Raw genomic sequence first — 26,166 nt, forward strand, 5'->3', positions numbered from 1 at the left:
TCCCAGATGCAGTTATTGGGCGGCCGTCAACATTGAAGGGGAGTATTTTGATCGATGCCTCGTGCGCGCGCCACTCGTTTAGCTCGCACATCGCGGTATCCGTGGTCAAAGTCCAGCGATCCTGCGGGAAGTGACGCGGCACCCGTCTCCTGAACGCGGCCCTGAGCCAGCGGTGGAAACTCCACGTTCCCATGGCGCTTTCTAATATTGGCCCCGTCGAGTAAGGGTCCGTTGCCTTTCTGCGCAAGTCCGGCCGCGCGTCCCCTGCTAAGTGAATTACGTAATTGCGCATTTAAACAAATGACGTTTCTTCCAGCCTCCGGTTGGGTTTTATTTCTCCACGCTTACCGGCGTTGTGTGAACACGCAGAAACACGTGTCACGTGCAACGCTCTCCGTATCCCACCCCGTGACGGGCACTGCAAGATCCAACACCGTAGTCCGTCCACTGCTCCCTGAGGTGCATTGGCTTCCGGTTGCCAAAGGAATACGCTGTTATAAGGTCGCACTGATTGTACACAAAGTGCTTTGCACAAATGACCCACAATACCTGGCCGCTGATCTCAAGGAGCAGAAACCATTATCACGGGAACTGCGGTCATCCTCGCAGCAGCGGCTTTTGGCTGGCCATCGAGCACCGATAATAGGAAGCCACTGGAGCCACGCACTTTCAAATCATCGTTCCGATTGAAAACTCATTTCTTAAGAACCACTTTTTGTGTTTATTTTGTTGTCCTTCCTCGGCACCTCCGATTAGCACGGTTGGTTATGTACGGTGCGAAAGAAGTTCAACACATATCACACCCCCTGCTGCGAAAACCTGGCAGGACCCTCCTAAAACTGAGTCTTGAGACTCAGTGAAGCTTTCCTGAGTAAACAAGCATAGTCACAATAATAATCTACACGTCTTTATTAAATTCGTATGCACAGTTAACTCTTCGTCACTCGATTAACTATGGCTCGTGCGGCACCGTAGCCCCGAACCTGGCTACCCTCGTTCGATCCCTGGCCACGGCTAACGTCAGGGCAGAGCGATGTCCGAACCCGGCACTGACCAATCTGGTGGCGAAGTATGGTCACGCGACCTTCCACGGCTGACGCGGAGGGACGAGCCCTCCATCCAGCAGTGGATCGACAGGGGGGCTGCAGTTTTAATGAACTTATGAGAAAGATGAAGGTGGCTCGGGCCGAACGCTCCTCGGGAGCGGAAGCACGCCGCGCCGAGAGGACGTCCGCCGCGTGAGATGGAGCAACGAAATCGGCCGCGAGCGACGCCGACGGCCTGGGCGGAGGAGGCCTTCGTCCGCGGCCGATGGATCGAAGTGATTCTAAATATAAATATAATTTTAAATCTTTGCCAAGAGAGTGTCGGCGGGGGCGCGCGTGTGACCGTTCAAATTCAGAGCGTTTCAGCGGCACCGTGCGTGAGAGTCGGAAGCCGCTTTTCCTGCGCGTCGCTTCGCGTGTTTGGGTTCGACAGCCAATCGCAGGACACCACCGGGTGGTGGGGGGGGGACTCGCAGCCGTGATCAGATCGCGCCCCCCCCCCATCGCCGTGCCGTCTTCTTCTGCTTCTGGGAATGTCGTTCTTACTCTGGGGAAGAAAAAAAACAACGGCGATTCCTTTCAGAGCCCCCCCCCCTCTCCCGAGAGGGCGAGAAACTGAATCGCGTCCCGCGCTTCGTCGTCGCGCCAGCCACGCGGTGCCCTCGGCGCCGACGACAACACGCGCGCGTCTCCCGCGCGCACCCGTACCACCCGCATGCACGCGCACACCGCTGTGCGGAGTTGCAGTGCGAGTTGAGATGGGGCCGTGGGGATGGCGCGAGGTGCCGGGCGGGGTCACTGCCGGGCGGGGTCACTGCCGGGCGTGACGCTCCCTGACCCCCGAGCCGCCACGGATCTCGAGCTCCAGCACCCCTCTCCCAGCCCTCTCCCTCCCCTCTCTCTGCCCTCTCCCAGCCCCGTCCCACTCCTCCCCTGCGCACTCTTCCCGGCACCCCGAGTTTCCGTGTTTTGGGGGTCGGGTTGACTCGAACGCCGTCTTAGACGGCAGCCTGAATTGTCTCCGGGTCGGTTTCGCTTCGCGGGTCCACGCGCAGGAGTGAGCCGAGTTCGATTCCTGCTCGCGGTCGACACCGGTGACGATTATTTTAACCGGTCCTAGGGCTCCCCTAGGTCGACTCAGCCTCAAATGGGTACCTGGTGCGATGTGTTGAAAACCACCACTGGGGAGACAAAGGCGGCCGGGCGTGGTGTTGGCCACCCACCCCCTCGTGTGCCGTACCGGCCTTCAAAGGTGCTCGATGACAGCACTTGCCCAACAGTCTGTTAAGGGTGAACATTTACACTATGAGATCTCTTTTACCAGTGGCAAAATATAATGGTAGGTTTTTACCCTTTTAACTGGTACAAAACTGACACCTTTATTCAAGGACAGTGCATATTATTATCCTTATCAGAGTTGCTTCTTTTTGTTTGCTTATTGACTACTTGTGTTGTGGTCATTGCAAACATGATGCCTTGAATAAAGGTGTCAGTTTTGTACCAGTTAAAAGGGTAAAAACCTACCATTATATTTTGCCACTGGTAAAAGAGATCTCATAGTGTAAATGTTCACCCCGAACTCTCAATACTCTGATATTGCACTGTTTTTGAGTTGTACGCCTTCTGGTGTCATCTGGCCCTACACCAATGGGGACTAGGCTCTAAAGAAAGCCGTCTCGGGTGTGGGCCAATCAACTTCAAGGACAGTGCATATTATTATCCTTATCAGAGTTGCTTCTTTTTGTTTGCTTATTGACTACTTGTGTTGTGGTCATTGCAAACATGATGCCTTGAATAAAGGTGTCAGTTTTGTACCAGTTAAAAGGGTAAAAACCTACCATTATAGTCTGTTAAGGCTACACGGGGGATCTTTGTCTTCGTCTTGTTCGTGTGTCTTTGTGTGTTTGTGAGTGCGCGCGTCCCCCACGTGTGTGCACTTGTAGTGACTGATTGTGCCCCTTCCGACATGCAAGCCACACTGAGGACTCCTTGTGCATGCGTGCGCGCTACGGCAGGGTGCTTCATGAAGAGCAGCAACGGTTGCGACAGCAAAACGTGCAGCGTCGACTTCACGCTGTTCTGCTGCTGCAGCGAGGACCTCTGCAACGTCGCCACCGCCACCCTGGCGCCCACAGGTGGGGGGGTGGGGGGGGTCCGAGTGGACCCATGCGTCTCGTGACCTTGCGCCGACGGGCGAACTGAAATAAAGAATAAAATATTAAAAAATACTTTTTTTTTTTAACACGCTTTAATGAAATGAACCGTACTCGTAATGGCAGAACTCCACGACTCCAGGCAGTGGCCCCGCAGCTTGCTATAGCGTTAGCGAGCGTGGTGATGTACAGGCAACGTGAGTTGAGCGTGGACAATTAGACCCGTAAAAAAGATTGTTGAAAAATATTTTTTTTTCATGTTTAATGATAGAATATAGTATTGTCATCAGTATGACATACCTATACCAAGCTTGCAGTCGATACGACATTGGAAAGACGGTTGAAATAGAGTTACAAGATTTGAGGATACGACAACGGACAGAGTGATTTAAATAAAAGCGTGTAAAATGTTTAAAATATATATATTTTTTATGATAGAATATAGTCTTGTCATCAGGATGACATAAATATACCAAGTTTGCAGTCGAGAGCACATTGGGAAGTGGGTAAAAATTGAGTTATAAGATGCTTTAAGGATACGACAACAGACGGAGTGAGTTAAATAAAAGCGTGGAATAATAATAAAAAAAGAGGCGATTGTTGGTTTAGAGCGGCGGGGTCCATTGCAGCTTCAACTCGGTACAACGCAACCGCTGAACCGCGCAGCAGCAGCAGCCGCAGCAGCAGCTGCAGCAGCAGTCGCAGCAGCAGCCGCAGCAGTAGCAGCAGCTGCAGCAGCAGCAGTAACAGCAGCTGCAGCAGCAGCCGCTGCTGCTGCAGCGGCTGCTGCTGCTGCGTCGACGCTTTTCGCCGAGGCTGCGCTGGAGTCGTTTACTTTTGCGGAGTCGAATGTAAACACAGCTCCGAGTCGTATCGTTTCCCAGCTCGAGTTTCATTGCCGCGGCTGTCGACCAACAAACACAACGCGGAGCGAGCGCTGTGAGCGACGACCCTCGCACTCGATCGCTCGCTCAATCGCTCGCCCGATCGCTCGATCGATCGCATCCTCAATCGCGTGCTCGATTGTTTACTCGATCGCTCGCTCACAGACGTGGCAGCCCAAGGGGCTCTCGGAATAACGGCGCCACACACGCGCACTTCTCCCACGCACACACACGATCGTTCCTCCCCCAGCACTCTCGCCGGAATTGAATGCTGTGGATTTTGGAATTGATAACTGCGAACTAAAAAAACATAACCAAGTTGAGCTGAACCGTGCGCACAAGTGGCACGCCGCTGCGGCGTGCGTTACAGCGAGGAGCTCTGCGCACAATCGCAAGAATCCGCATTCGGCCCGGTTCAGCACGGAACTGTGCTGTGTGTGAGGGGCTGCGTTAGGGATGGGGCAGGCTGGGCAGCACAAAGGCGAGATTTTATCTCGCTCGCTTGTTATACCGGACTCATGGGTTCGATCCCGATCCTGTGATACCTGCTGTAAATGTGGAGTTTGCGTGTCTCTCTCCCCGTGGTAGCGTGGATTTTCTCCGGCTCCTTTGTGTTTTCCCTCCAAGTTTAGAGTTAACATCGCTTTAAATTCCCACACGTAGATAGGAAAAGAATAATGCGAAATAAAGTTAATGAAAATAAAAATAATAAAACTAAAATAATAAACAAAAAGAATGTAGACTAAGGCCTGGTTCTTAACCTGAGTGAGTGTACTGGCAGTCTACAATGTAGACTGTAGCCTGGTTATTAAGTTTTGTGAGTGTACTGGCAGTCTGTAATGTAGACTGTAGCCTGGTTCTTAACCTGGCAGTCTATAATGTTGAATTAGAAAAAAACTACGTTTCGATCGCAACACAAGTGGTCGTCATCAGGAAAAGGGGGGTTAGCCTCTAAAGGCAAACTGTTTATAAAGGTTTAGAGATGGGCGTAGCCCAAGTGTGTCAGCAGCATGGGCGGGGCAGCTTATGTTAATGTAGGAGAAAACAACGACACCAGCATTAGGGCTGAACGAATAATCGATTTCAAATCGAAATCGCAATTTGAAACAATGCGATTAGCAAATCGTAAAGGTTGCGATTTTTGCGATTTTAAAAGTCCTATTACTTTCTTATTGGAATTTTTTATTTTAACTTTATTTATTTAACTTAACAATTGTTCTATGTTTGATTGTTCTATTTCAATTATTTTTTTAAAATAAATAGATGTTGGAAGCAATTCATATATTTTAAGTTATCATCCTTGCATTAGAATATATAGAGCAGTTCATATTTTGATGATATCATATGGTAATGCTCCATCACATGTTTTAAATCTATTACACAGTCAATGTTCAACTGAAGCTTGAATTAATTTTTTTATCGCAAATCAAATCGCAGTTGCAATATCTGTCAGAAAAATCACAATTTGATATTTTCCGCAAATCGTTCAGCCCTAACCGGCAGTGGGTCTACACCAATCAAAGGGCCGCCAGGCAATCATGGCACCTCGCTCCACACACAACCACACTTCTGACGGTAGAGGTTGACAATAAAACACAAATCAAGTCATGACCCAAAGTGGTTTATGACATCTTTCAAATGATTGCTGAGTTTATAACCATCCTCTTGGTTGAAATTGTGTCTGTGTCTGTATATATGGATGGCTTCATGAACGAATCTTTGTTGATAGCCAGTAGGCTTGCAAAGTACCATCGTCTTAGAGAAATCAATTTCGTATGAGCCAGCCCCATTAGAGTAATGATCAGCCACGGCAGAAGTATTGGTCCTACCGTGTTTCAAATCTGCCTTATGCTCACGAACACAGTCCGAGACATGTCGCTGAGTTTCCCCAATGTAACTGTTGCCGCAGATACAGCTTAGTTTGTAGACGCCGGGGTATTGCATGTCAGGAATCTTGTCCTTCACAGATGGAATCAGATCACGCATTTTAGAGACTGTGTTAAATCAGACCTGGATCTTGTGTTTGTTCATGATTTTGGAAATAGTTTTGGTTACCCCTGCTATGTATGGCAAGGTGATGGTTTTGATTGGATCCTCAGATGGCTCCTTCCTCACGGTTGGGGTGATGGCCTTGCTGCTTGTGTAGTCAGAATATCCATTCACCTTGAGAGCTTGGTGTACGTGTTAGAGTTCACTGGTTAGGTGTTCATGTCGGAGATACATTGAGCTCTATGGTGTAGCGTTTTGATGAGGGAATTCTTCTGGAATGGATGGTGGTGGGAATCAAGTTTTAGGTAGGCGTCAGTATGGGTTACTTTCCTGTAGACAGAATGGCTCATTGAGTCATCTGGTCTCGTTTTTATTAAGACATCCAATAAAGGTAGCATGGCATAATTTTCTACCTCCATGGTGAATTTCATGGTCTAAGACAGATGCAGCCAGTACACTCACTCCGATTAAGAACCAGGCTACAGTCTACATTAGTGTTTTTTTATTTTTATAAATTTTATTCACTTTATTTTTATTCTTATTTTTTTTCATCTACGTGACTTTACCGAAAGAACCAAAGAATATGAATTCCTGCAGTCACTAAAGTGTTAAGTCAAGATGATGAGCCACTTCGTTGAGCTATCATTCGTCATAGCCAGGTCGCTTCTACAGAAGCGATATACCGCTCAGTGGGCCTTACCTGGTAAAATAAAATACAAATTGCAGTTAAGAACAGAACCCGTTTGCTCGTCATGGCCCTAACACCGAGAGGGCTGCAACTCTCGTGCGTGTCCCCCGTGCATGGTAACCCCGCGTGTGAGTAAACGGCGGAGTGAGCCGAGAGGAGTGAGTGGAATCTGAGTGAGGTGTGTAGCGTGCATGTGCGGAGTGTGAGCGAGAGCCGGAGTGAGAGTGTCAGTGAGAGCGGAGCGAGAGTGGAGTGTGAGTGGAGTGTGAGTGGAGTGTGAGTGAGAGTGGAGTGTGAGTGGAGTGTGAGTGGAGTGAGAGTGAGAGTGGAGTGTGAGTGGAGTGTGAGTGGAGTATCAGTGAGAGCGGACTGAGAGTGGAGTGTGAGTGGAGTGTGAGTGGAGTGTGAGCGAGAGTGGAGTGTGAGAGGAGTGTGAGTGGAGTGTCAGTGTGAGCGAGAGTGGAGTGAGAGTGGAGTGTGAGAGGAGTGTGAGTGGAGTGTGAGTGAGAGTGGAGTGTGAGTGGAGTGTGAGTGGAGTGTCAGTGTGAGCGAGAGTGGAGTGAGAGTGGAGTGTGAGTGGAGTGTGAGTGGAGTGTGAGCGAGAGTGGAGTGTGAGTGGAGTGTGAGTGGAGTGTCAGTGTGAGTGAGAGTGGAGTGAGAGTGGAGTGTGAGTGGAGTGTGAGCGAGAGTGGAGTGTGAGTGGAGTGTGAGTGGAGTGTGAGCGAGAGTGGAGTGTGAGTGGAGTGTGAGTGGAGTGTCAGTGAGAGCTGAGTGTGAGCGAGAGTGGAGTGTGAGCGGAGTGTGAGTGGAGTGTCATTGAGAGCGGAGTGAGAGTGTCAGAGTGAACGTAGAGTGATGAGAGTGCGTGCTCGCTGCGTGCGCTGCTGCAGAAGAGGTGACGCCGGCGCCGGCGGCCCCGGGCGGCCATGCCATGGTGGTGGTGCTCGTGTCGCTCACCGCCGCCGCCACGCTGCTCGCCGCGCTGCTCTACGCACTGCGCCAGGGCCACAGTGAGTGCCCGTTCATCTTCACGACATCCCATCGAAATTAAAGTTTAAAAGAAATGCCCGCTCCTGACCGCGGCTGTTTACGGAGACGATGGCGTTTTGGAGAGAGCGGTGCACTTGTGTGTGTGTTGACCTTCTTTCGCACCGTACGTAGCCGATGCGGTGCGCTCGGCTGGTCCGGTGCCGTGCATGACCACGGCCGTGCGTGTCACCCCTGCAGAGCAGTGGAAGAGGAAGAGGGGAAGAGCAGCAGAAGCCCAGCCTTATCCCAGCATCGACACCAACAAACTCATGCTCATAGAGGTGCGGAACTTATGTATGTCTGTGAGATTGAACACTAATTTCTTGAGAACTGCTTTGTGCGTTTAGTTTGTTGTTCTTCCCCCGCACCTCAGAATAGCGCGGTTGGCTACGTACCGTGCGAAAGAATTTCAACATCAACACGTAGCGAATGGAGCTCATAGAAGTGTCTAACCCATAGAGTTAACAGATCCCATAGGGGTGCGGAACCCATAGAGTTAACAGATCCCATGGACTTCTTCACAAATCTGGCTGTCGCCTGATGAAGCTAGTTGTAATTACTGGCGAAACGTCGTACTCAGATTGTAAATGTTGAGGCTTGGCTCTCCAACACACCGGTGTGCTGTACTAGTGATGCATTGGAATGTTCTGTTTACGTGACGAACCGTATTAATTGGCTGTGTCGGGTGGTGGCGGGTTTAACGACACATTTATACATTTACAGCGATCTAACCCAAAAAAACTCTTTTATAGAGAACCCATAGTGGGGGTGCGGCAGTGCTGCCACCTCCTGGCCACTTCAGGATGTGGCAGCACTTTCCCACTTTCCCACCAACCTGGCCATGGCGACAGAGAGAAAAGTTTGTTTCGTGACAGTCAAAACAGATATTTTAAATTGTCGAACTTGGAATTTAGACAAATCAGCTTCAGGACCAAATTGAACGTGCCGGGTTTTTGTTCCCACCGTGCGGAGACCATTAACTCACTCCCCTCGAGAGACGGCTTAACAGCGGGCGGCTGAACCCGGATTTGAGACCAGCATGTCAGCGGCGCCAGCCCGGCGCCCTGCCAGCTCCACGCACCACACCAGGATAGTCCTCGTGACGACTTGAGCTCGTGCCGCGGCGCTGCACGGCAGTCACTCGCTCGCTCAGAGGGGCACGGAAACCACGGGTGGGCAGAAAAGCGGCCACAAGATGGACCCACTGCACCAAAAATTGCCCAAGCTCTGCTGTCCTCTACGTATGAAGGTGTTGGTGCCCAATGTAATGTTTAAACGCGGGCGGGAACCGGAGCACTGGGATAAAACCCACATTTGCGAGGGGAAAACATTCTATCCTGTATCGACAGGAACATGTGTAGTCCATCCACATCTGTTGCACTGCCTTCTCGTGGCGAGCCAGGGTATGGCCTCATCCTCGACATCCATCTCTGCGTGTGCGGTGATCCACCAACCATCGCAGCTGCTGCCTCCACAGCAGCGGAGCCACCACAGCCACCGCCGCCACGGCTAAAAGGGCGAACAGAGGGTCCGTCTTGTCGATTCGCACGAATTTCTCGTAACCGTCACCCCCTGCCGTCCCCTCCCTCCACCTCGCCCACCCCCCGCGCTTGTGGCGCACAGCAAATAGGTCGCGGGCGCTACGGCGCGGTGTGGAAGGGCGTGCTGGACGAGTGCACGGTGGCAGTGAAGGTGACGTCGCTGGAGAACCGGCAGAACTTCCTGAACGAGCGCGAGATCTACCGCCTGCCGCTGGTCGCGCACGGCAACATCACGCGCTTCATCGCCGCTGAGGAGCGCAGCGGCCCTGACGGCCGGCCCGAGTTCCTCGTCGTCATGGAGTACTACCAGCACGTGAGTCCCATCGGCACGTGAGTAACACCACCACTGGAATTGTGGGTTTCACCTTGATGAAATAAAATTTTAAAAAATAACTAAATCACGACGTTTCGGAGGCAACACAAGCTTCCGTCATCAGGTGGAACCCCAGCAAAAACATTTTACTGTAGTGGGCAGAGAGAGCTGTATGTGACAAGCGATTATATAGGGTAAGAGCCAGGGAGGAGGGATGCAGAGTATGGATCCTTGCTGTCACGAAAACTTTAAATCTAGAATTCACCTTGATGCTCGGCAGTTGAAGTGTTTTCGCCTTAGCCGTCATGCATGAGTGTTTTGCTGTGGCAGTGAGGCTCTCCCGAGTAAACAAGCGGAGTTATAATGATGATGATAGTAATAGAGTGCGTGTGTACATTGAACTTCTTTCGCACCGTGCGTAGCCAATCGTGCTAATTGGAGGTGCGAGCCGTACCAATATAACAGTGACAACGATGGGGCGTGGGGTGACTGAGCAATGCCCATCCGTGTTCTCCCCGTGGTCGCGTGGATTTTTCTCCGTGTCCTCCGGTATTTCCCTCCACATTTAGAATCAACGTTGCGCGTAAAAGCATTTGGCTGCGACACATTGTCACATCACGACATCGGCCACTTTGCCGAGCTGCCATTTGTGATGGCCAGGCCGCTTCTGAAAAAGAGCTAAGCAGCAGCTGAGTGGAGCTCACCTGGTAACATAAACAATGGTTTAAAATAAAATAAAATAAATCACGACGTTTCGATCGCAACACAAGCGGTCGTCATCAGGCAAATTTTATTTTATTTCTACCTACGTGACTTTACCGAAAGAACCAAAGAGTATGGATTCCTGCAGTCACGAAAGCTTCAAATCAAGATTGAAGAGTTTTAAACTCTCATGCCGCCCCCCTCCCCCCACTGTGCCGTGGCTCCGTGTCGCGCCGCTCCCCTCGTCGCCCTCCGCGCGTGACCCCAGGCGCGTTCTGCCGCCCCGCAGGGCTCGCTGAGCAACTTCCTGATGAACAACGCGAGCGAGTGGGAATGCTCGTGCCGCCTGGCGCATTCGCTCACCCGGGGGCTCTCCTACCTCCACTCGGAGATCGTCAAGAACGGCGACTACGGTTTGCATCCCGGCGCGAGCGGCGCATTCTCTGTCTCTCTCTGTCTCTCTCTGTCTCTCTGTGTCTCTCTGTCTCTCTCTGTCTCTCTCCGTCTTTCTCCGTCTCTCTGTCTCTCTTTCTCTCTGTTTCTCCATCTTTCTCTCTCTCTCTGTCCGACTCGCGGCTTCGTGATGAGCTCACAGGGAAGGGGAAGGGTGTGATCACCGGGAGTTGTTTGATCGCAGAATGGAAATAACATTGCATCTCTCGGCCTGTGGGCGGGGGCCCCATTCCGAATTGAAGAATCGTGAAGCACGGCGGTGAGCGCATTGCGTTATAAACTGTTGAAACTAAAACGATTTTATTTTACCGGGTAAGGCCCCACTGAGCTATACAACCATTTTTTCTGAAGTGACCTGGCTATAGCAAATGATCGCTCAACGAAGTGGGATTATCATCACGTGGACATTTATAGCAGCCAAATACTTGAAATGTGTGACGTTCATTCTAAATGTGGAGGGAAAAACCGGACGGACCTAGAGAAAAATCTACGCGACCAACACGGCATGCATGGGGAGGTGTGTATCCAGCAGGCGGATTGACAGTTCGCTGTAAATGTTATTCATGAAAACCCGCTTAGATGCTGGGTTCATGCTGGGTTCATACTGGGTTCATACTGGGTTCATACTGGGTTCATACTGGGTTTCCGCTGCCCGTGATGTAACCAGACTCTCGAGTTGATGGTCTCAGCACGGCCACCAGTGACTGCACAAGAGAAATAATGTATAATGGGATTTATTTTCAGTAATTTAACACTCAAATAAATTGAGAAACATGCGTTTAGATTATTTTGCTGCTATAAATTTTCACGTGATAACCTACTTTGTTGAGCTATCATTTGTGCCCCGGTTGCTTCTAAAAATAAGTTAATAGCTCAGTGGAAGCACGTGATTAACCAGGTAAAGTCTTAACTGACTGTGATGTTTTCATCCTACCTGCCTATGTCAGCTGTTATCTCCGACTCTGTGTATCTCTCCGATCTCTGCTCAATTGACCCGGTCCTGCCGCGGGGTCCACTTTCTGCCCCACCCCCTCTCTCTCCCTGCCCCCCCACCCCCTCTCTCCCCCTGCCTCCTCCCCCCAACTGCCGAGGCCTACTATATAACCTCGTGCCACGGCAGATCTCTCGCCTACTTCAGCAGTTTTGTCTTGCTGTGGTTGTCCCACCTGATGGCGATTGCTTGTGTTGCGATCGAAACGTCGTGATCTATTATTTTTCTACCTACGTGACTTTACCGAAATAACCAAAGGGTATAGCTCAGTGGACTTTACCTGGTAAGATGAAAATATCATGGGACCTGTCCTGCCAGTATCAAAATATGATATTGGCAAACAAGGTATCCCATGATGTAGCTGCTCACCCCAAGCTGTAAATGCTCTGATAGTGCATTGTCTTTGTACTCTTCACTTTTGAAGTTCTCTGGTCTGACACTGTGAGACAAGGCCCCAAAGAAGGTAGTCTCTGGTGTAGGCCGATCAGTTTCAAAGCCAATGCATCATACATTACATTATCAGAGCATGTTTGTTTGCATGTTCACCACAAGTACTGGGTGTGGTTAATGCAGACTGATTCCTCGCAAAAACTGTTACCTATTTGATGTTTGGACATCTTAACGCCTCTTGTTTGATTTCCAGAAAGGGTAAAACTTCGATTTAAAGCTTTCGTGACTGCAGGGATTCATATTCTTGGTTCTTTCGGTAAAGTCACGTAGAAGGGAAAAAAACAATATAATAATAATAAAACAATAAAATTCTCACGACGTTTCGATTGCAACACAAGCAATCATCATCAGGTGTGAAAACCACAGCAAGAATTTTTTTTAAAAGTGCTGTGGTTTTCACACTTGATGTTGATTGCTTGTGTTGCAATCAAAACGTCATGATAATTTAATTGTTTTATTTTTATTATTTTATTTTTGTTTTTCCCTTCTACGTGACTTTACCGAAAGAACCAAGAATAGGGTAAAACGTATTATAATTTTCATAAGGTAGAAACAAAATTGTATTTGTGGTTTTTTTAGTGATTTGTTTACCTTTCCTACACTTTGCACTCCCTACCGTGTTTTTTTATCGTTTGTTGTCGTAGCGTTCTGACCCCGTGCCCCTCATCGGATTCCTCCTGCAATACAAATAATTATTCAATATTCTCAATGGTTTAACATGCGACACGCAGCTCTGCAAGCCACCAAAAAGTGTTCTCTGCAAGCGTGCAGAGGGGAAGGCCGAGTGAAGTGATGTTCACAATTCGTTCTGTGACGTCGTCTTGCCGAGACATTTACTGACACAAAGCGATGCACTGCTCTCTGCAGATTTCCCAACAGAAAACGGCCATCATCTCGTCAACCGCCACTGCCACTGAATGGAACGCGATCGGGAGCGGGGATTGATTTTTTGTTAATCTACTTTTTATTTACTTTCATTTCAAAGGGTCGTTTTAACGATCGCAATTCCCCCACTCTGCCGCCCCCGTCAGACCAGTACAAGCCCGCGATCGCGCATCGGGACTTGAACAGCCGGAACGTGCTGGTGCGCGCGGACCACAGCTGCGTGCTCAGCGACCTGGGCCTCGCCATGAAGCTGACGCGACGCTCGCCAGTCCAGCGCGGCGGGGACGACGACACCTCCACCATCTGCGAGGTGCGGCCGCATCGCAGGATGGCAGCTGCTCCTCCGCGCACTTCTGTGGCTTAACTCCATTATTATTATTGTGGGTTTTTTCTACATGTGTGTATGTTGAACTTCTTTCGCACCGCACGCAGCCAACCGTGCTAATCGGAGGTGTGGGGGAAGGAGTGCACAGAGCACAAACCCCACCCAGGTGGGGACCGCGAGTGGGGAGCACGGATAGGATGAGGGAAGAAGAACAAAAGTGAGGAGATGGAAGGGATGGGGGGGAGGGCGGAGAGGGGACGGGGGAGAAGGAGAAAGGGAATGGGGAGAGCACTGAACCTACACTGCAAGGCAAAGTAACTTTACACACGCCCAGTGAACGTATCGCCAAATAAAGTCCTGCGGAGCAGTGAATAACTGCTGTCCATCCCCCGGAACTCTGATTATTGTTTTTGTTACGTTTGTACGAATGTTGAACATCGCACCGTATGTAGCCAGCCAGGCTAATCGGAGGGTGCGGGGGGAAGAACAAACTAAAAAAGCACCGCTCCCACGCGCGCCACGCCGCCCGTCATGGGCGCTCGCGAACAGCCCTCGCCCCAACAGCCTCTATAGCTACACGGGGGATCTTCGCCTTTTGTCTGTGTGTGCGTGTGTGCGTGCGCGGCGGCCACGCGTACGTTCAGGTGGGGACGTTCCGCTATATGGCCCCGGAGGTGCTGGACGGGGCCATCGACCTCACGGACTACGAGACGGCGCTCAAGCAGGTGGACGTCTACTCGCTGGGCCTCGTCTACTGGGAGATCTTCATGCGGTGCCGCAACCTCTTCCCCGGTGAAACGCACGCGCGGTCCGCATGTGGCCCACCCATGGCCCACCCATGGCCCACGTGCGGCCCGCGTGTGGCTCACGTGTGGCCCACCCACGCCCTACGCATGGCTCACTTATGTGTGGCCACCGGTACCCGAGACTCCGATCCGCCGTTCAGATGAGGCCCCTGCCAAGAGTAAATACCAGTGTTGCTGCGCCATCAATTCCCACGATACGATATTACAATTGACGATGTGATCATGATATCGGCGCTTTGCTGCACTTCCTGCACAAATAAAGATGACCGAGAGGTCCTTCGACTGCAGTTCACTCAGCAGAGGCTGGCAGGCCTCCAGTCGGTCCAGTCCTTACAACCTCGCTATGATGTTCATGACCATGCTGGCAGTTGCATGCAAAGTAATACAATATCAGAATCAGCATCTTTATTTAGGCTGGAGGAATCTGATGAGCTATGAAGCTCTTTCTCACAGATGTCCGGTAGCAATTGCAACCATGAAAATGATGTTTCAATATAATCGCCCTGCTGCCGATTACTCGAGGAAACGCATTTTAAGAAGCGCTCGACGATAGCTAAGAATGTAACAACTGTAATGACGTCTCGATGTAAAGCTTTCGTGACTGCAGGGATTGATCTTCTTGGTTCTTTCGGTAAAGTCACGTAGAAGGGAAATAATAAAATAATAAAAATAAACCATTATACAATTATTCTCACGACGTTTCGGCCACAACGCAAGCAGCCGTCCTCAGGTGAAGAACAGGTCTGTCGGGAAGACAGCGTCTGAATGAAACACCCCAGGCTTGGAGCGTAGCTGCAGTAACTAAACCACCACGTAAAAAACTAAAGTATAAATGATACTATGTAGTTTATACTTTAGTTTTTTACGTGGTGGTTTAGTTACTGCAGCTACATACTATTAACATTCCTTCCCTTTATTAATGCTACCCCTATCCCCTCCCTTTGATGCTGCTAATCCTGCATAATGCACGGGCATAATGACTTTGAAACCCCCCGCCCACCTCCTACGCATTTCACAAGTAGTGACTAATCCCATATCTGCATTTCCCATAAATATGCTAAATTCCTGTTGACGTGCAAATTATTTTGTCAAGGCGCTCTTCCCCCTCCATCCCAGCTTAAATATACGCTCCAAGCCTGGGGTGTTTCATTCAGACGCTGTCTTCCCGACAGACCTGTTCTTCACCTGAGGATGGCTGCTTGCGTTGTGACCGAAACGTCGTGAGAATTATTTTATTATGTTTTATTTTTATTATTTTATTATTTCCCTTCTATGTGACTTTACCGAAAGAACCAAGAATATGACACCGCTGTATTCGTTGGGCAACCGGAAACCAACGCGGCTCGGCGAGCCCCGGATGGACCACGGTCGGATCTTGCAGTTACCCCCCCCCCCCCCCGTCATGACGCCTGTGCGGTGTTCCCCACGTCAGAGGGCCGAGCGCCGCCCTACGAGATGGCGCTGCAGGCGGAGCTGGGCAACCACCCGTCCTTCGAGGACGTGCAGCACTTCGTGGCGCGAGAGCGGCAGAGGCCCAGGTTCCCCGACGCATGGAGGGACGACAGCTTCGTGAGTCACGGCCACCTCTTTATCCCCTTTTGCAACATTTTAAAAGCACGACTCTCCAATCGTTCATGGTCGTCGTCGCGAGGCAAACGCATTTCTATACTCGTCGGTTCTTTCGGTAAAGTGACGTAGGTATAAAATAAAATAAAACTTCAAATCTAGATTAAACGCATTTCTGTTCGAAAACTCTGCGGCTTTTATTGTTGTCTTATTTTTTAACCCAGCTGAGTCTCGTGACTTTTTGTCAGGAGGGTCCTGCCAGGTTTTCGCAGGAAGGAGATGATGTTGCTGTGTGTAATCCACACTGCGATTAGCACCTCCGATTAGCACGGTCAACCATGCCGCGTGTGGCGGGGTAAGGTGTATAGGTACTCGCACTTCTTCAGAGCCAACAGTGCTGGGATGATGGCTGAGCGCACGTGCTCCAGTAAACTAAAAACGAATCTACTAAACTTTACTTTTATTTTACCAGGTAAAGCCCACCGAGCTATGTAGCTCTTTTTCAGAAGTTTATCTCTCCTTCTCTTCTCCATTTCTCTCTCTCTCTGGCTTTCCGTCTCTCCGTCTCTGTCCGACTGCCTGTTTCGCAATGAGCTCACAGGGAAGGGTGTGATCACCAGGAGTTGTCTGATCGCAGGATGGAAATAACATTGAATCTCTCGGCCTGTGGGCGGGGGCCCCGTTCCGAGTTTAAGAATTGTGAAGCGGTTAGCACGGCGGTGAGCACATGGCGTTATAAACTATTGAAACTAAAACTATTTGATTTTACCAGGTGAGGCCCCACTAAGCTATACAGCTGTTTTTCAGAAGCGACCTGGCTATAGAAAATGATAGATCAACGAATTTGCTTATCATTACGTGGACATTTATTGTAGCGAAATACTCTAAACGCGTGACAGTGATTCTAAATGTGGAGGGAAAAACGGGAGGACCTGGAGAAAAATCCACGTGACCACGAGGATCGTGAGAGAGACTCCAAATATACTGCAGCAGCAGGCGTCATGGTTGGGATTAAACCCACGACCTCCTGCAGACCAGGCGAGGTAGTTAACATCTCCTACCCACCGTGGCACCCCCAAGTCTCCTAGGCCGTGATGACTCGAGCGCGCGCGTCCACTCTTGTTGCAGATGATCTCCTGTCTCAAGGCGGTGATCGAGGAGTGCTGGGAGCATGATGCCGATGCCCGTCTCACGGCCAACTGCGCCGAGGAGAGGCTCGCCGAGCTGCAGTCCCTCTGCTCCCCGGGCCCCGCCGCCACCACCGACACCACCACCGCCGCCCCCACCATGGAAACGAACAACAAAATGTGAGCGCTGCCGTGCGGGCCGTTGCCCTCACTCGCCGAGGACGGCAAATTCGCGCGGTTGGCTACGTACGGCGCGTTAAGACGTTCAACATATATAGACTCAGACACAGACCCATAGACTCACACAGAGACCCACAGACTCACACAGAGACCCACAGACTCACACAGATGCCCATAGACTTACACAGAGACCCACAGACTTGCGCAGAGACCCATAGACTCACGCAGAGACCCACAGACTCACACAGAGACCCACAGACTCACACAGATGCCCATAGACTTACACAGAGACCCACAGACTTGCACAGAGACCCATAGACTCACGCAGAGACCCACAGACTCACACAGAGACCCACAGACTCACACAGATGCCCATAGACTCACGCAGAGACCCATAGACTCACGCAGAGACTCACAGACTCACACAGAGACCCACAGACTCACACAGAGACCCATAGACTCACACAGAGACCCATAGTTTGTTGGCCTTCCATCGCACCCTTCGGCTGTGTCGGAGGCTTCACTCAAACAAGTGGCGGTGCAGCTACAGAGAGTGCAGGTGGTGCAGCTACGGAGAGTGCAGGTGGTGCAGCTACAGAGAGTGCAGGTGGTGCAGCTACAGAGTTGCAGGTGGTGCAGCTACAGAGAGTGCAGGTGGTGCAGCTACAGAGAGTGCAGGTGGTGCAGCTACAGAGAGTGCAGGTGGTGCAGCTACAGAGTGTGCAGGTGGTGCACCTACAGAGTGTGCAGGTGGTGCAGCTGCAGAGAGTGCAGGTGGTGCAGCTGCAGCGAGTGCAGGTGGTGCATCTGCAGAGTGTGCAGGTGGTGCAGCTACAGAGAGTGCAGGTGGTGCAGCTGCAGAGTGTGCAGGTGGTGCAGCTACAGCGAGTGTTGGTGGTGCAGCTACAGAGAGTGCAGGTGGTGCAGCTACAGAGAGTGCAGGTGGTGCAGCTACAGAGGGTGCAGGTGATGCAGCTGCAGAGGGTGCAGGTGGTGCAGCTACAGAGAGTGCAGGTGGTGCAGCTACAGAGAGTGCAGGTGGTGCAGCTACAGAGAGTGCAGGTGTGCAGCTACAGAGAGTATTGGTGGTGCAGCTGCAGAGAGTGCAGGTTGTGCAGCTGCAGGGTGTGCAGGTTGTGCAGCTACAGAGTGTGCAGGTCGTGCAGCTACAGAGAGTGCAGGTGGTGCAGCTACAGTGCAGGTGGTGCAGCTACAGAGGTGCAGGTGGTGCAGCTACAGAGATTGCAGGTGGTGCAGCTACAGAGAGTGCAGGTGGTGCAGCTGCAGAGTGTGCAGGTGGTGCAGCTGGAGAGAGTGCAGGTTGTGCAGCTACAGAGATTGCAGGTGGTGCAGCTACAGACTGTGCAGGTGGTGCAGCTACAGAGAGTGCAGGTGGTGCAGCTATAGAGAGTGCAGGTGGTGCAGCTACAGCGTGTGCAGGTGGTGCAGCTACAGATAGTGCAGGTTGTGCAGCTACAGAGAGTGTAGGTGGTGCAGCTACAGTGCAGTTGGTGCAGCTACAGAGGGTGCAGGTGGTGCAGCTACAGAGAGTGCAGGTTGTGCAGCTACAGAGAGTGCAGGTGGTGCAGCTAGAGAGTGCAGGTGGTGCAGCTACAGAGAGTGCAGGTTGTGCAGCTACAGAGGGTGCAGGTGATGCAGCTGCAGAGCGTGCCAGTGGTGCAGCTACAGAGAGTGCAGGTGGTGCAGCTGCAGTGTGTGCAGGTGGTGCAGCTACAGAGTGTGCAGGTGGTGCAGCTACAGAGAGTGCAGGTTATGCAGCTACAGAGAGTGCAGGTTGTGCAGCTACAGAGGGTGCAGGTGGTGCAGCTACAGAGAGTGCAGGTGGTGCAGCTACAGAGAGTGCAGGTGATGCAGCTACAGACAGTGCAGGTGGTGCAGCTACAGAGTGTGCAGGTGGTGCAGCTACAGAGAGTGCAGGTGGTGCAGCTGCAGTGTGTGCAGGTGGTGCAGCTACAGAGTGTGCAGGTGGTGCAGCTACAGAGAGTGCAGGTGGTGCAGCTACAGAGGGTGCAGGTGGTGCAGCTGCAGTGTGTGCAGGTGGTGCAGCTACAGAGAGTGCAGGTGATGCAGCTACAGAGAGTGCAGGTGGTGCAGCTACAGAGGGTGCAGGTGGTGCAGCTGCAGGGTGTGCAGGTGGTGCAGCTACAGAGTGTGTAGGTTGTGCAGCTACAGAGAGTGCAGGTGGTGCAGCTACAGTGCAGGTGGTGCAGCTACAGAGGTGCAGGTGGTGCAGCTACAGAGAGTGTAGGTGGTGCAGCTACAGAGAGTGCAGGTTGTGCAGCTGCAGAGTGTGCAGGTGGTGCAGCTGGAGAGTGTGCAGGTGGTGCAGCTACAGAGAGTGCAGGTGGTGCAGCTGCAGGGAGTGCAGGTTGTGCAGCTGCAGAGTGTGCAGGTGGTGCAGCTACAGAGATTGCAGGTGGTGCAGCTGCAGAGAGTGCAGGTGGTGCAGCTACAGAGAGTGCAGGTGGTGCAGCTACAGAGAGTGCAGGTGGTGCAGCTACAGAGTGTGCAGGTGGTGCAGTTGCAGAGGGTGCAGGTGGTGCAGCTACAGAGAGTGCAGGTGGTGCAGCTACAGAGAGTGCAGGTGGTACAGCTGCAGAGTGTGCAGGTGGTGCAGCTACAGAGATTGCAGGTTGTGCAGCTACAGAGAGTGTGGATGGTGCAGCTACAGAGTGTGCAGGTGGTGCAGCTACAGAGAGTACAGGTGGTGCAGCTACTGTGCAGGTGGTGCAGCTGCAGGGTGTGCAGGTGGTGCAGCTACAGAGTGTGCAGGTCGTGCAGCTACAGAAAGTGCAGGTGGTGCAGCTACAGTGCAGGTGGTGCAGCTACAGAGAGTGCAGGTTGTGCAGCTGCAGAGTGTGCAGGTGGTGCAGCTGGAGAGTGTGCAGGTGGTGCAGCTACAGAGGGTGCAGGTGGTGCAGCTACAGAGAGTGCATGTGGTGCAGCTACAGAGAGTGCAGGTGGTGCAGCTACAGAGAGTGCAGGTGGTGCAGCTGCAGAGTGTGCAGGTGGTGCAGCTGGAGAGTGTGCAGGCGGTGCAGCTACAGAGAGTGCAGGTGGTGCAGCTACAGAGAGTGCAGGTGGTGCAGCTGCAGAGAGTGCAGGTTGTGCAGCTGCAGAGAGTGCAGGTGGTGCAGCTGGAGAGTGTGCAGGTTGTGCAGCTACAGAGGGTGCAGGTGGTGCAGCTACAGAGAGTGCATGTGGTGCAGCTACAGAGAGTGCAGGTGGTGCAGCTACAGAGAGTGCAGGTGGTGCAGCTGCAGCGTGTGCAGGTGGTGCAGCTGGAGAGTGTGCAGGCGGTGCAGCTACAGAGAGTGCAGGTGGTGCAGCTGCAAAGAGTGCAGGTGGTGCAGCTACAGAGGGTGCAGGTGGTGCAGCTACAGAGAGTGCAGGTGGTGCAGCTGTATTGAGGCAGCTGTGGACCGGGGGGACCCCAGGCGCCAGGCTACGAAGGGAATTGGGGGGGAGGATTGGACAGGGCCCCGTGTCGTTGCCCTCCTCACCAGGGTGCACGCCCACCCCGTTCTGCGTCACCTCGCTGCGTTGATTTGCCTCCTCCCAGGGGGTGGGAGGGGGATTGTAAGCCGCAGCATTCTCGATCAAGAGCACAAATCGTCCGAGTACGGCGGAGCATTCGTGGAGCCAAGATGACGTTTGTGAGACACCCACCTTGCTGGGTAATGTGAAGGGGCCTCTCGGGTGGCAGTACAGCGAGACCCTGGAAAGGGCACTATTTAAATCCTAAATAGAATCGAGTTGGTGAAGACCTTGTTTGTTTACGGTTTGAGTGTTCCATTGTGCAGAAGTTTACCAGGCACATGGGTGAACACATGCATTGTGCAGGATCCTCTATATATTTCAAAGTGAACATCTGTCCGTCGTATGCACTGGCTAAGACTAACTCTGCAGCCAGACAGCATGCTTCCGCTCTGCCCTGCAGAATCCCATTGGCTAAATATCCGGTCCAAATAACCTTGCAGCGTTGAAACCTGGAAGGCGTGGGTTCACAGATCTTCACATTTCTACAACCGCTTACCTGTACACGAGTCACCGGAAGCCCAAGAGCTCTCTGCGTCCCCTCCGCAGTGCCGTGACCGTGCCGTCTCGCCCCACGCCCGACAGAAACTCGCTCCGTGGGCACCGCGACGGGCCGCGTTCCCCGGACGGCGTCTACATCGAGGAGCCTCACGGCGACCCCAACGGCCGGGTCAAATGCCCGGGCCCTCGGGGCTCCGCGTGCGACCGCGGAAGCGTCGGCGAGAGCGGCGGCGAGGGGACGGCCGACGTGGCGGCCTCCTCCCGGACGGAGGCGGAGCGTGGCTCGTCGCCGGTGCCGCCGGCAAACGGGACGCCGGCCGACCGCGACCCCGCGGCCTCCGTGACCTTGCTGGGCGGCGATGACGCGGTGAAATCTGGGAGGGCGGGCGACGCGATCTACGCGAGGGAAGGGGGGGAGAACTTCGGGGAGGGGAGGGGGGGAGGGCTCCTGGGATCGTCCGGCAAGAGTTTCCACGAGATGGGCCTGCTGAACGGCAACCAAAACACGTACGCGGTGTACTGACGCCTGTGGCGGTCCGCCCCACCTGGTATTGACTGAGGTGTGGTCCGGTATTCGGGGTACTTCCATCATCTGTATCGTTTCCCACGGCTCGCCTGCCCATTCCCCTACGCGGACCGACCAGCTCGGACCCAGCTCCAGGGGAGTCCGGGCCTCCTACTCCCATGAGGCCTGTGTTGGACACTCGTGTTTAGACAACAGCAGTATAGCAGCAACAAACAGGTTAAATGTATAAATATATACCACCTCAATGCGACTTCATCTCACGATGATTTTCCGAAAGCGAGTGCTTTATGAAAGGTGGTGGTGGTGGTGAGCGGGGTGGGGGGACATTAGCACCGGCGTGCGTGCTCCGAGATGGTTCACGCACAGATCGAGGGCGTTCCGTTGGTATCGTGCCACGTCGAGACACGGATGATCTGTGAACACCTGCCAGGTCCGTCTGACCAACGTGCAAGACACTGCATCGCAGCTCATTTACTCCCGGAGACATTTAATAGATTTGCGTTCATACAGCGCTTTCAGTACAGCTCTTCTCTATTTTCTTTAAAATGTTATCCTTTGTTGTAATGCAATGTTTATTTTTGAGTGCTTGGAGGCAAGCTTTGGTAGGTTCATGGAAATCTAAAGTGTATTTTTTATTATTTATAATAGATTTTTGGGTCAGATGGCCTTAGTGAACTCTGTGTTGTGAACCTCCTCCACCCGACAAAGACAATTCATATAGTTGTCAAACATGCCAATCTTACTGCTTCAGCACACTGGTGTGCTGGATACCATTTTACAACACGAATTTTACTTTTGCGATCTAACCCAAATATCAATAAGAAATTCTAATTTATCTTTTGTATAAGGTAGCTGCCGTTATACATAGTGCATTGTGCGGAAATTTATTTTTTTATCAAGTGTACCTAGGTGGAGAGTGTGCAGCCAATACACAGCCAAACACAAGAGGTGTTATTGATGCAGTTATTTCACTCGGACAGAGTCACCGGTACCGTGTGGACCGTTCTTTATTTGTGTCGGCAGGAACATTGTGGGATTTACCGCGGACAAGAGGAGAGCGCGTGACTAAAATGGCATGGTGCACGGGGGCAAATTTAGAGCAAATGTTGCCAACAACCTTCAGAAACACATGTGCATTTACCAACTGTGGCAACTTGCGTGGCAATGGCGTTGGTCAACTTAAGTTCTGTCTACAGAACAAGAGGAAACTTTTTCAAGTGAAGATTGCCACAAAATCGCTCATACGTTATGGCCATTGATTGCGTCGCGAGAGCGTGAGGTCTTGGTGACAAGGTGGGTCTCCATCCAGCAGTGGCTCGATCGTGGTTAATGATGATGAGCGTGGTCTTTTTGGGGGTATCACGTTGGCCTTCCGTGTGGATTTCAGCTGCATCCACGAACCGTTTGGATGCTGGCCTGCAGGAGTTGCCATGGGTTGCTGCCTTGGTGCCGAAAAGCCACGTGCCGAAAAGCCACGCTAACATCTGAATCACTCGGGCTCTCTGCGTCAGCTGTAAGGGGCTGTCCGTGGCCACACGTTGGTCTGTAATCGTTACTCACGCTGTCAGAGAATGTCCAGCCTTTGTTCACACACGTTGTCTTTACAGTAACTCATCTTCAAGAAACTCATCTCCACTGCATCCGATGTTGACTTTACATGTTTTGATCATGGCATATAACCTTTCTAAAACTACAACTCCGTGTGCATGTTGCATAACTCACATGTGATGCACAATCTCGTTTCCGCCCCTTTTCCCGACTTGCCTCCTTGCACTGGAACAAACTTCCCCTCCACATGAAGCAGGCAGCACTCCTCCCTCAAGACCCACCTCTTCTCCCTGGCCCATCCTTCCCTCCTACATCCCTAGGTGCCCACCCTAAATCCGTACCCACTAACCTCCCTCCCCATACCCATCTCGATCCACCATACCACCTTTAGTTACCCTCATTGTACCACTCGTCAACGCTTGTAAAGCACCTTTGATAAAGGCGCTGTATAAATATAAGATAAGATTATGGTTGGAATAATTGCTTCTGCCAATTTGATAAATTACTACAATTCAAGGCCACGATATTCTTCCAACGTTTTCTACATGGTATGGTACCACTCACGGTGGCTGCAAAATAATGTGCGTTAGTTTATTTAATTTGACCAGGTGGTGAGAATCCAAGAGACCAGGACGAGCCTCATTTGCAAGAATGCCCTGGGGGCATCAGTCTGCCAGGAGGGGGCGACGATGGCTGCCGTGTAAAATCTCAATTGAGTCAATTTTCGATTTTCAGCAAATTAGGACTGACGCCGTCACACAACGGCCGACTCTTTGCGTTCGGCGTCAGTGGAATCTTTGAATGTTCACTGTGAAGCAGGCGGCGTGGAGTATTCTTCAAGTTGTTTCACCCGCAAAGCGACACCAGTTCCCCCCGCGGAAGCAGAACTACTGTCTTGCTAGAGCTGCGGTTCAGAAGAGAACCCGCTCTCTTAAGAACAATTGGTGGAGGGAAAGGGTAGAGGAGATTTAGCAACTTCCAGACACATAAAAAAAAACTCCCACGACTCCTTCAAAGCAACCAAAGCCATCTATGCCCGATAAACCAAGGCCGAACGCCTCTCTCCGCGCTCCAGTGACAATGCTCTCAAAGCTTTCCAAACTATCAATAACGACAACGCGCGCCGTCACTGTCACAAGATATGTGGTTCTAGGATTGACCTCATCATCCACCACCTCTGTACCCACAAAACCTGGCCACCATCGCTGTCCTTGGAGGATCATCATACTCGACCTTGATGAATCCCAGGTGGTGATGATGCACCCACAGTAATAACCAGGGCGGCCACTGGATTCGCACCGCGAAGCTCTTCGGCAAGTGGTGACCGCGTCACTGCCGCCACGTGAACCCATAACTGTACTTGCACCACAGATTACAGCCCTTTGTCTAGCCACTTCCAAGTGAAGGCCTCCCCATGCCGTTTTAGTCATTGAGGTTGTTTGTGCGGGTTGGTGAAGGGAGAATCAGAAACTGTTCAGATGTCACTCGCCCAACGATGTAAGCCGTGGCCTGGAATCGAACGCGGGTACTGGGTTCACAACCCAGTGCACTGACCAGTGTGCTATGGCTCTACGCCAATAAGAATTTTAAAAAGCAAAAATCTTACACATGCAAACTAAACGATAGTTTTTATGTTGCTTAGTAAGGCCCACTGAGTTATGTAGCTATTTTTCAGAAGTGACCTGGCCACAAATGATCGCTCGAAGAAGTCGCTTATCATGACGTGGAAATGTATAGCAGCCAAATACTCTAACAGAATGTTTCAAAATTGGACCCGGAGAAAAATTTCACACAACCACGGTGAGAACACGACCTCCTGTATACCAGATGAGGGAGTTAACATCTCGCCACTGTGGCGAGATGACGTATCAGCCGTGAGCTTAAGAATCTGTATTAATAGATGAATTGATGAGTCGCTTTACTCCTTGTATGAATTAACATGTTTTGTTTGCGTTACTGTTAAACGCAAGAAAACAATAAACCATTTACCGACTTGCTGAACATAGACAAGTCGACAGCTACCGACACGTCCAGTTCAGCGTGGAAGAGTAGACCAAATTCCCTCTAGAGCTCCCGCTAGTGGAGGCCCTTCCTCCAGCAATGGCGTGACGCGTGAGCTGCAAGCAACTGCAGGGCTGCCCCTTTACCTTTGCGCTGTGTAACGAGGGAAAATGTTACCTTGCGCTGACTTCGGCCACCGTGTGCCTTGCACATTCGCGTTTGCCGATCGGCATGTTCGTGAACTGACTTTTGAAACCGGTAACTGGTCCTGATAACGGTTACTGATTTACTGGTTGCCATTCCACAACCCTCGTATGAATAAAGTTTTTACTAGATTAGAGACTGCACCATGTACAAGTGTTTGCCTTTCCAATCCGACTCTCAGCTCCCAACCTTTTACGTTTCAATCAAAGGTTTCTGAATCTCGGCATGGGCATACCCTTGCAATCCTTAAGTCATTAAATGTAAGGCCAAAACCATTGTAAAGTTGTGTGCATTTGAGAATAATCTGCCAGCAGTAGAAGCTAGGCGACTGGGGAAATTATAGGTACAAGAAGCCGGGGGAAGATAGCGAATTAAGTAACAATGTGCAATTTGAACATTGGATGCAAGTGGGAGGAGTATCACATGCAAAGCTTTTTTAGCAAATATCATGGACAGAGCTAAATGGTTGAAGGTCATGGATGGCCGACGTCCTTTATAACGGACGTGGCACGGAGAGAGAGGATAGATCGTGGGAGGCGACAGCAAATCACGAATTGTTTAGTTCACGGGGTGCACAATGGGGGGTTTTATCAAAGAAAATGTTTGTATTAAATAACTCCCCATAGTTGACTCAAATAATTATACTGTGAAGCTCTTGCTAAGACGAGTTGGAGAAATAAATGAAGTATTGAGATGTTTT

At 51.4% G+C, this 26,166-nt stretch overlaps 1 protein-coding gene across 1 annotated transcript; it reads left to right on the top strand.

Annotated features, from left to right (window-relative positions):
• Positions 1-2,921: 2,921 nt before the first annotated feature.
• Positions 2,922-21,710, top strand: LOC144736646 (bone morphogenetic protein receptor type-2-like). The gene is made up of 10 exons (XM_078619217.1): positions 2,922-3,181; positions 7,651-7,770; positions 7,988-8,070; positions 9,413-9,643; positions 10,635-10,758; positions 13,271-13,434; positions 14,094-14,241; positions 15,688-15,824; positions 16,950-17,128; positions 21,272-21,710. The coding sequence occupies exons 1-10, from the start codon at positions 3,013-3,015 to the stop codon at positions 21,708-21,710; spliced, it is 1,794 nt and encodes a 597-aa protein (XP_078475343.1). The 5' UTR covers positions 2,922-3,012.
• The last annotated feature ends 4,456 nt before the right edge of the window (positions 21,711-26,166 follow it).

Source organism: Lampetra planeri, chromosome 62, assembly GCF_965212315.1.
Source record: "Lampetra planeri chromosome 62, kcLamPlan1.2.h2, whole genome shotgun sequence".
Classification (NCBI taxonomy): Eukaryota; Metazoa; Chordata; class Hyperoartia; order Petromyzontiformes; family Petromyzontidae; genus Lampetra; species Lampetra planeri.

Bases quoted from the DNA above. Each gene is read 5' to 3' on its own strand.
- LOC144736646 (XM_078619217.1), top strand. From the start codon at position 3,013: ATGCAAGCCACACTGAGGACTCCTTGTGCATGCGTGCGCGCTACGGCA. The intron at 14,242-15,687 runs GTGAAACGCACG...TCCCCACGTCAG, and splicing joins GTGCCGCAACCTCTTCCCCG to AGGGCCGAGCGCCGCCCTAC. The intron at 17,129-21,271 runs GTGAGCGCTGCC...CACGCCCGACAG, and splicing joins ATGGAAACGAACAACAAAAT to AAACTCGCTCCGTGGGCACC.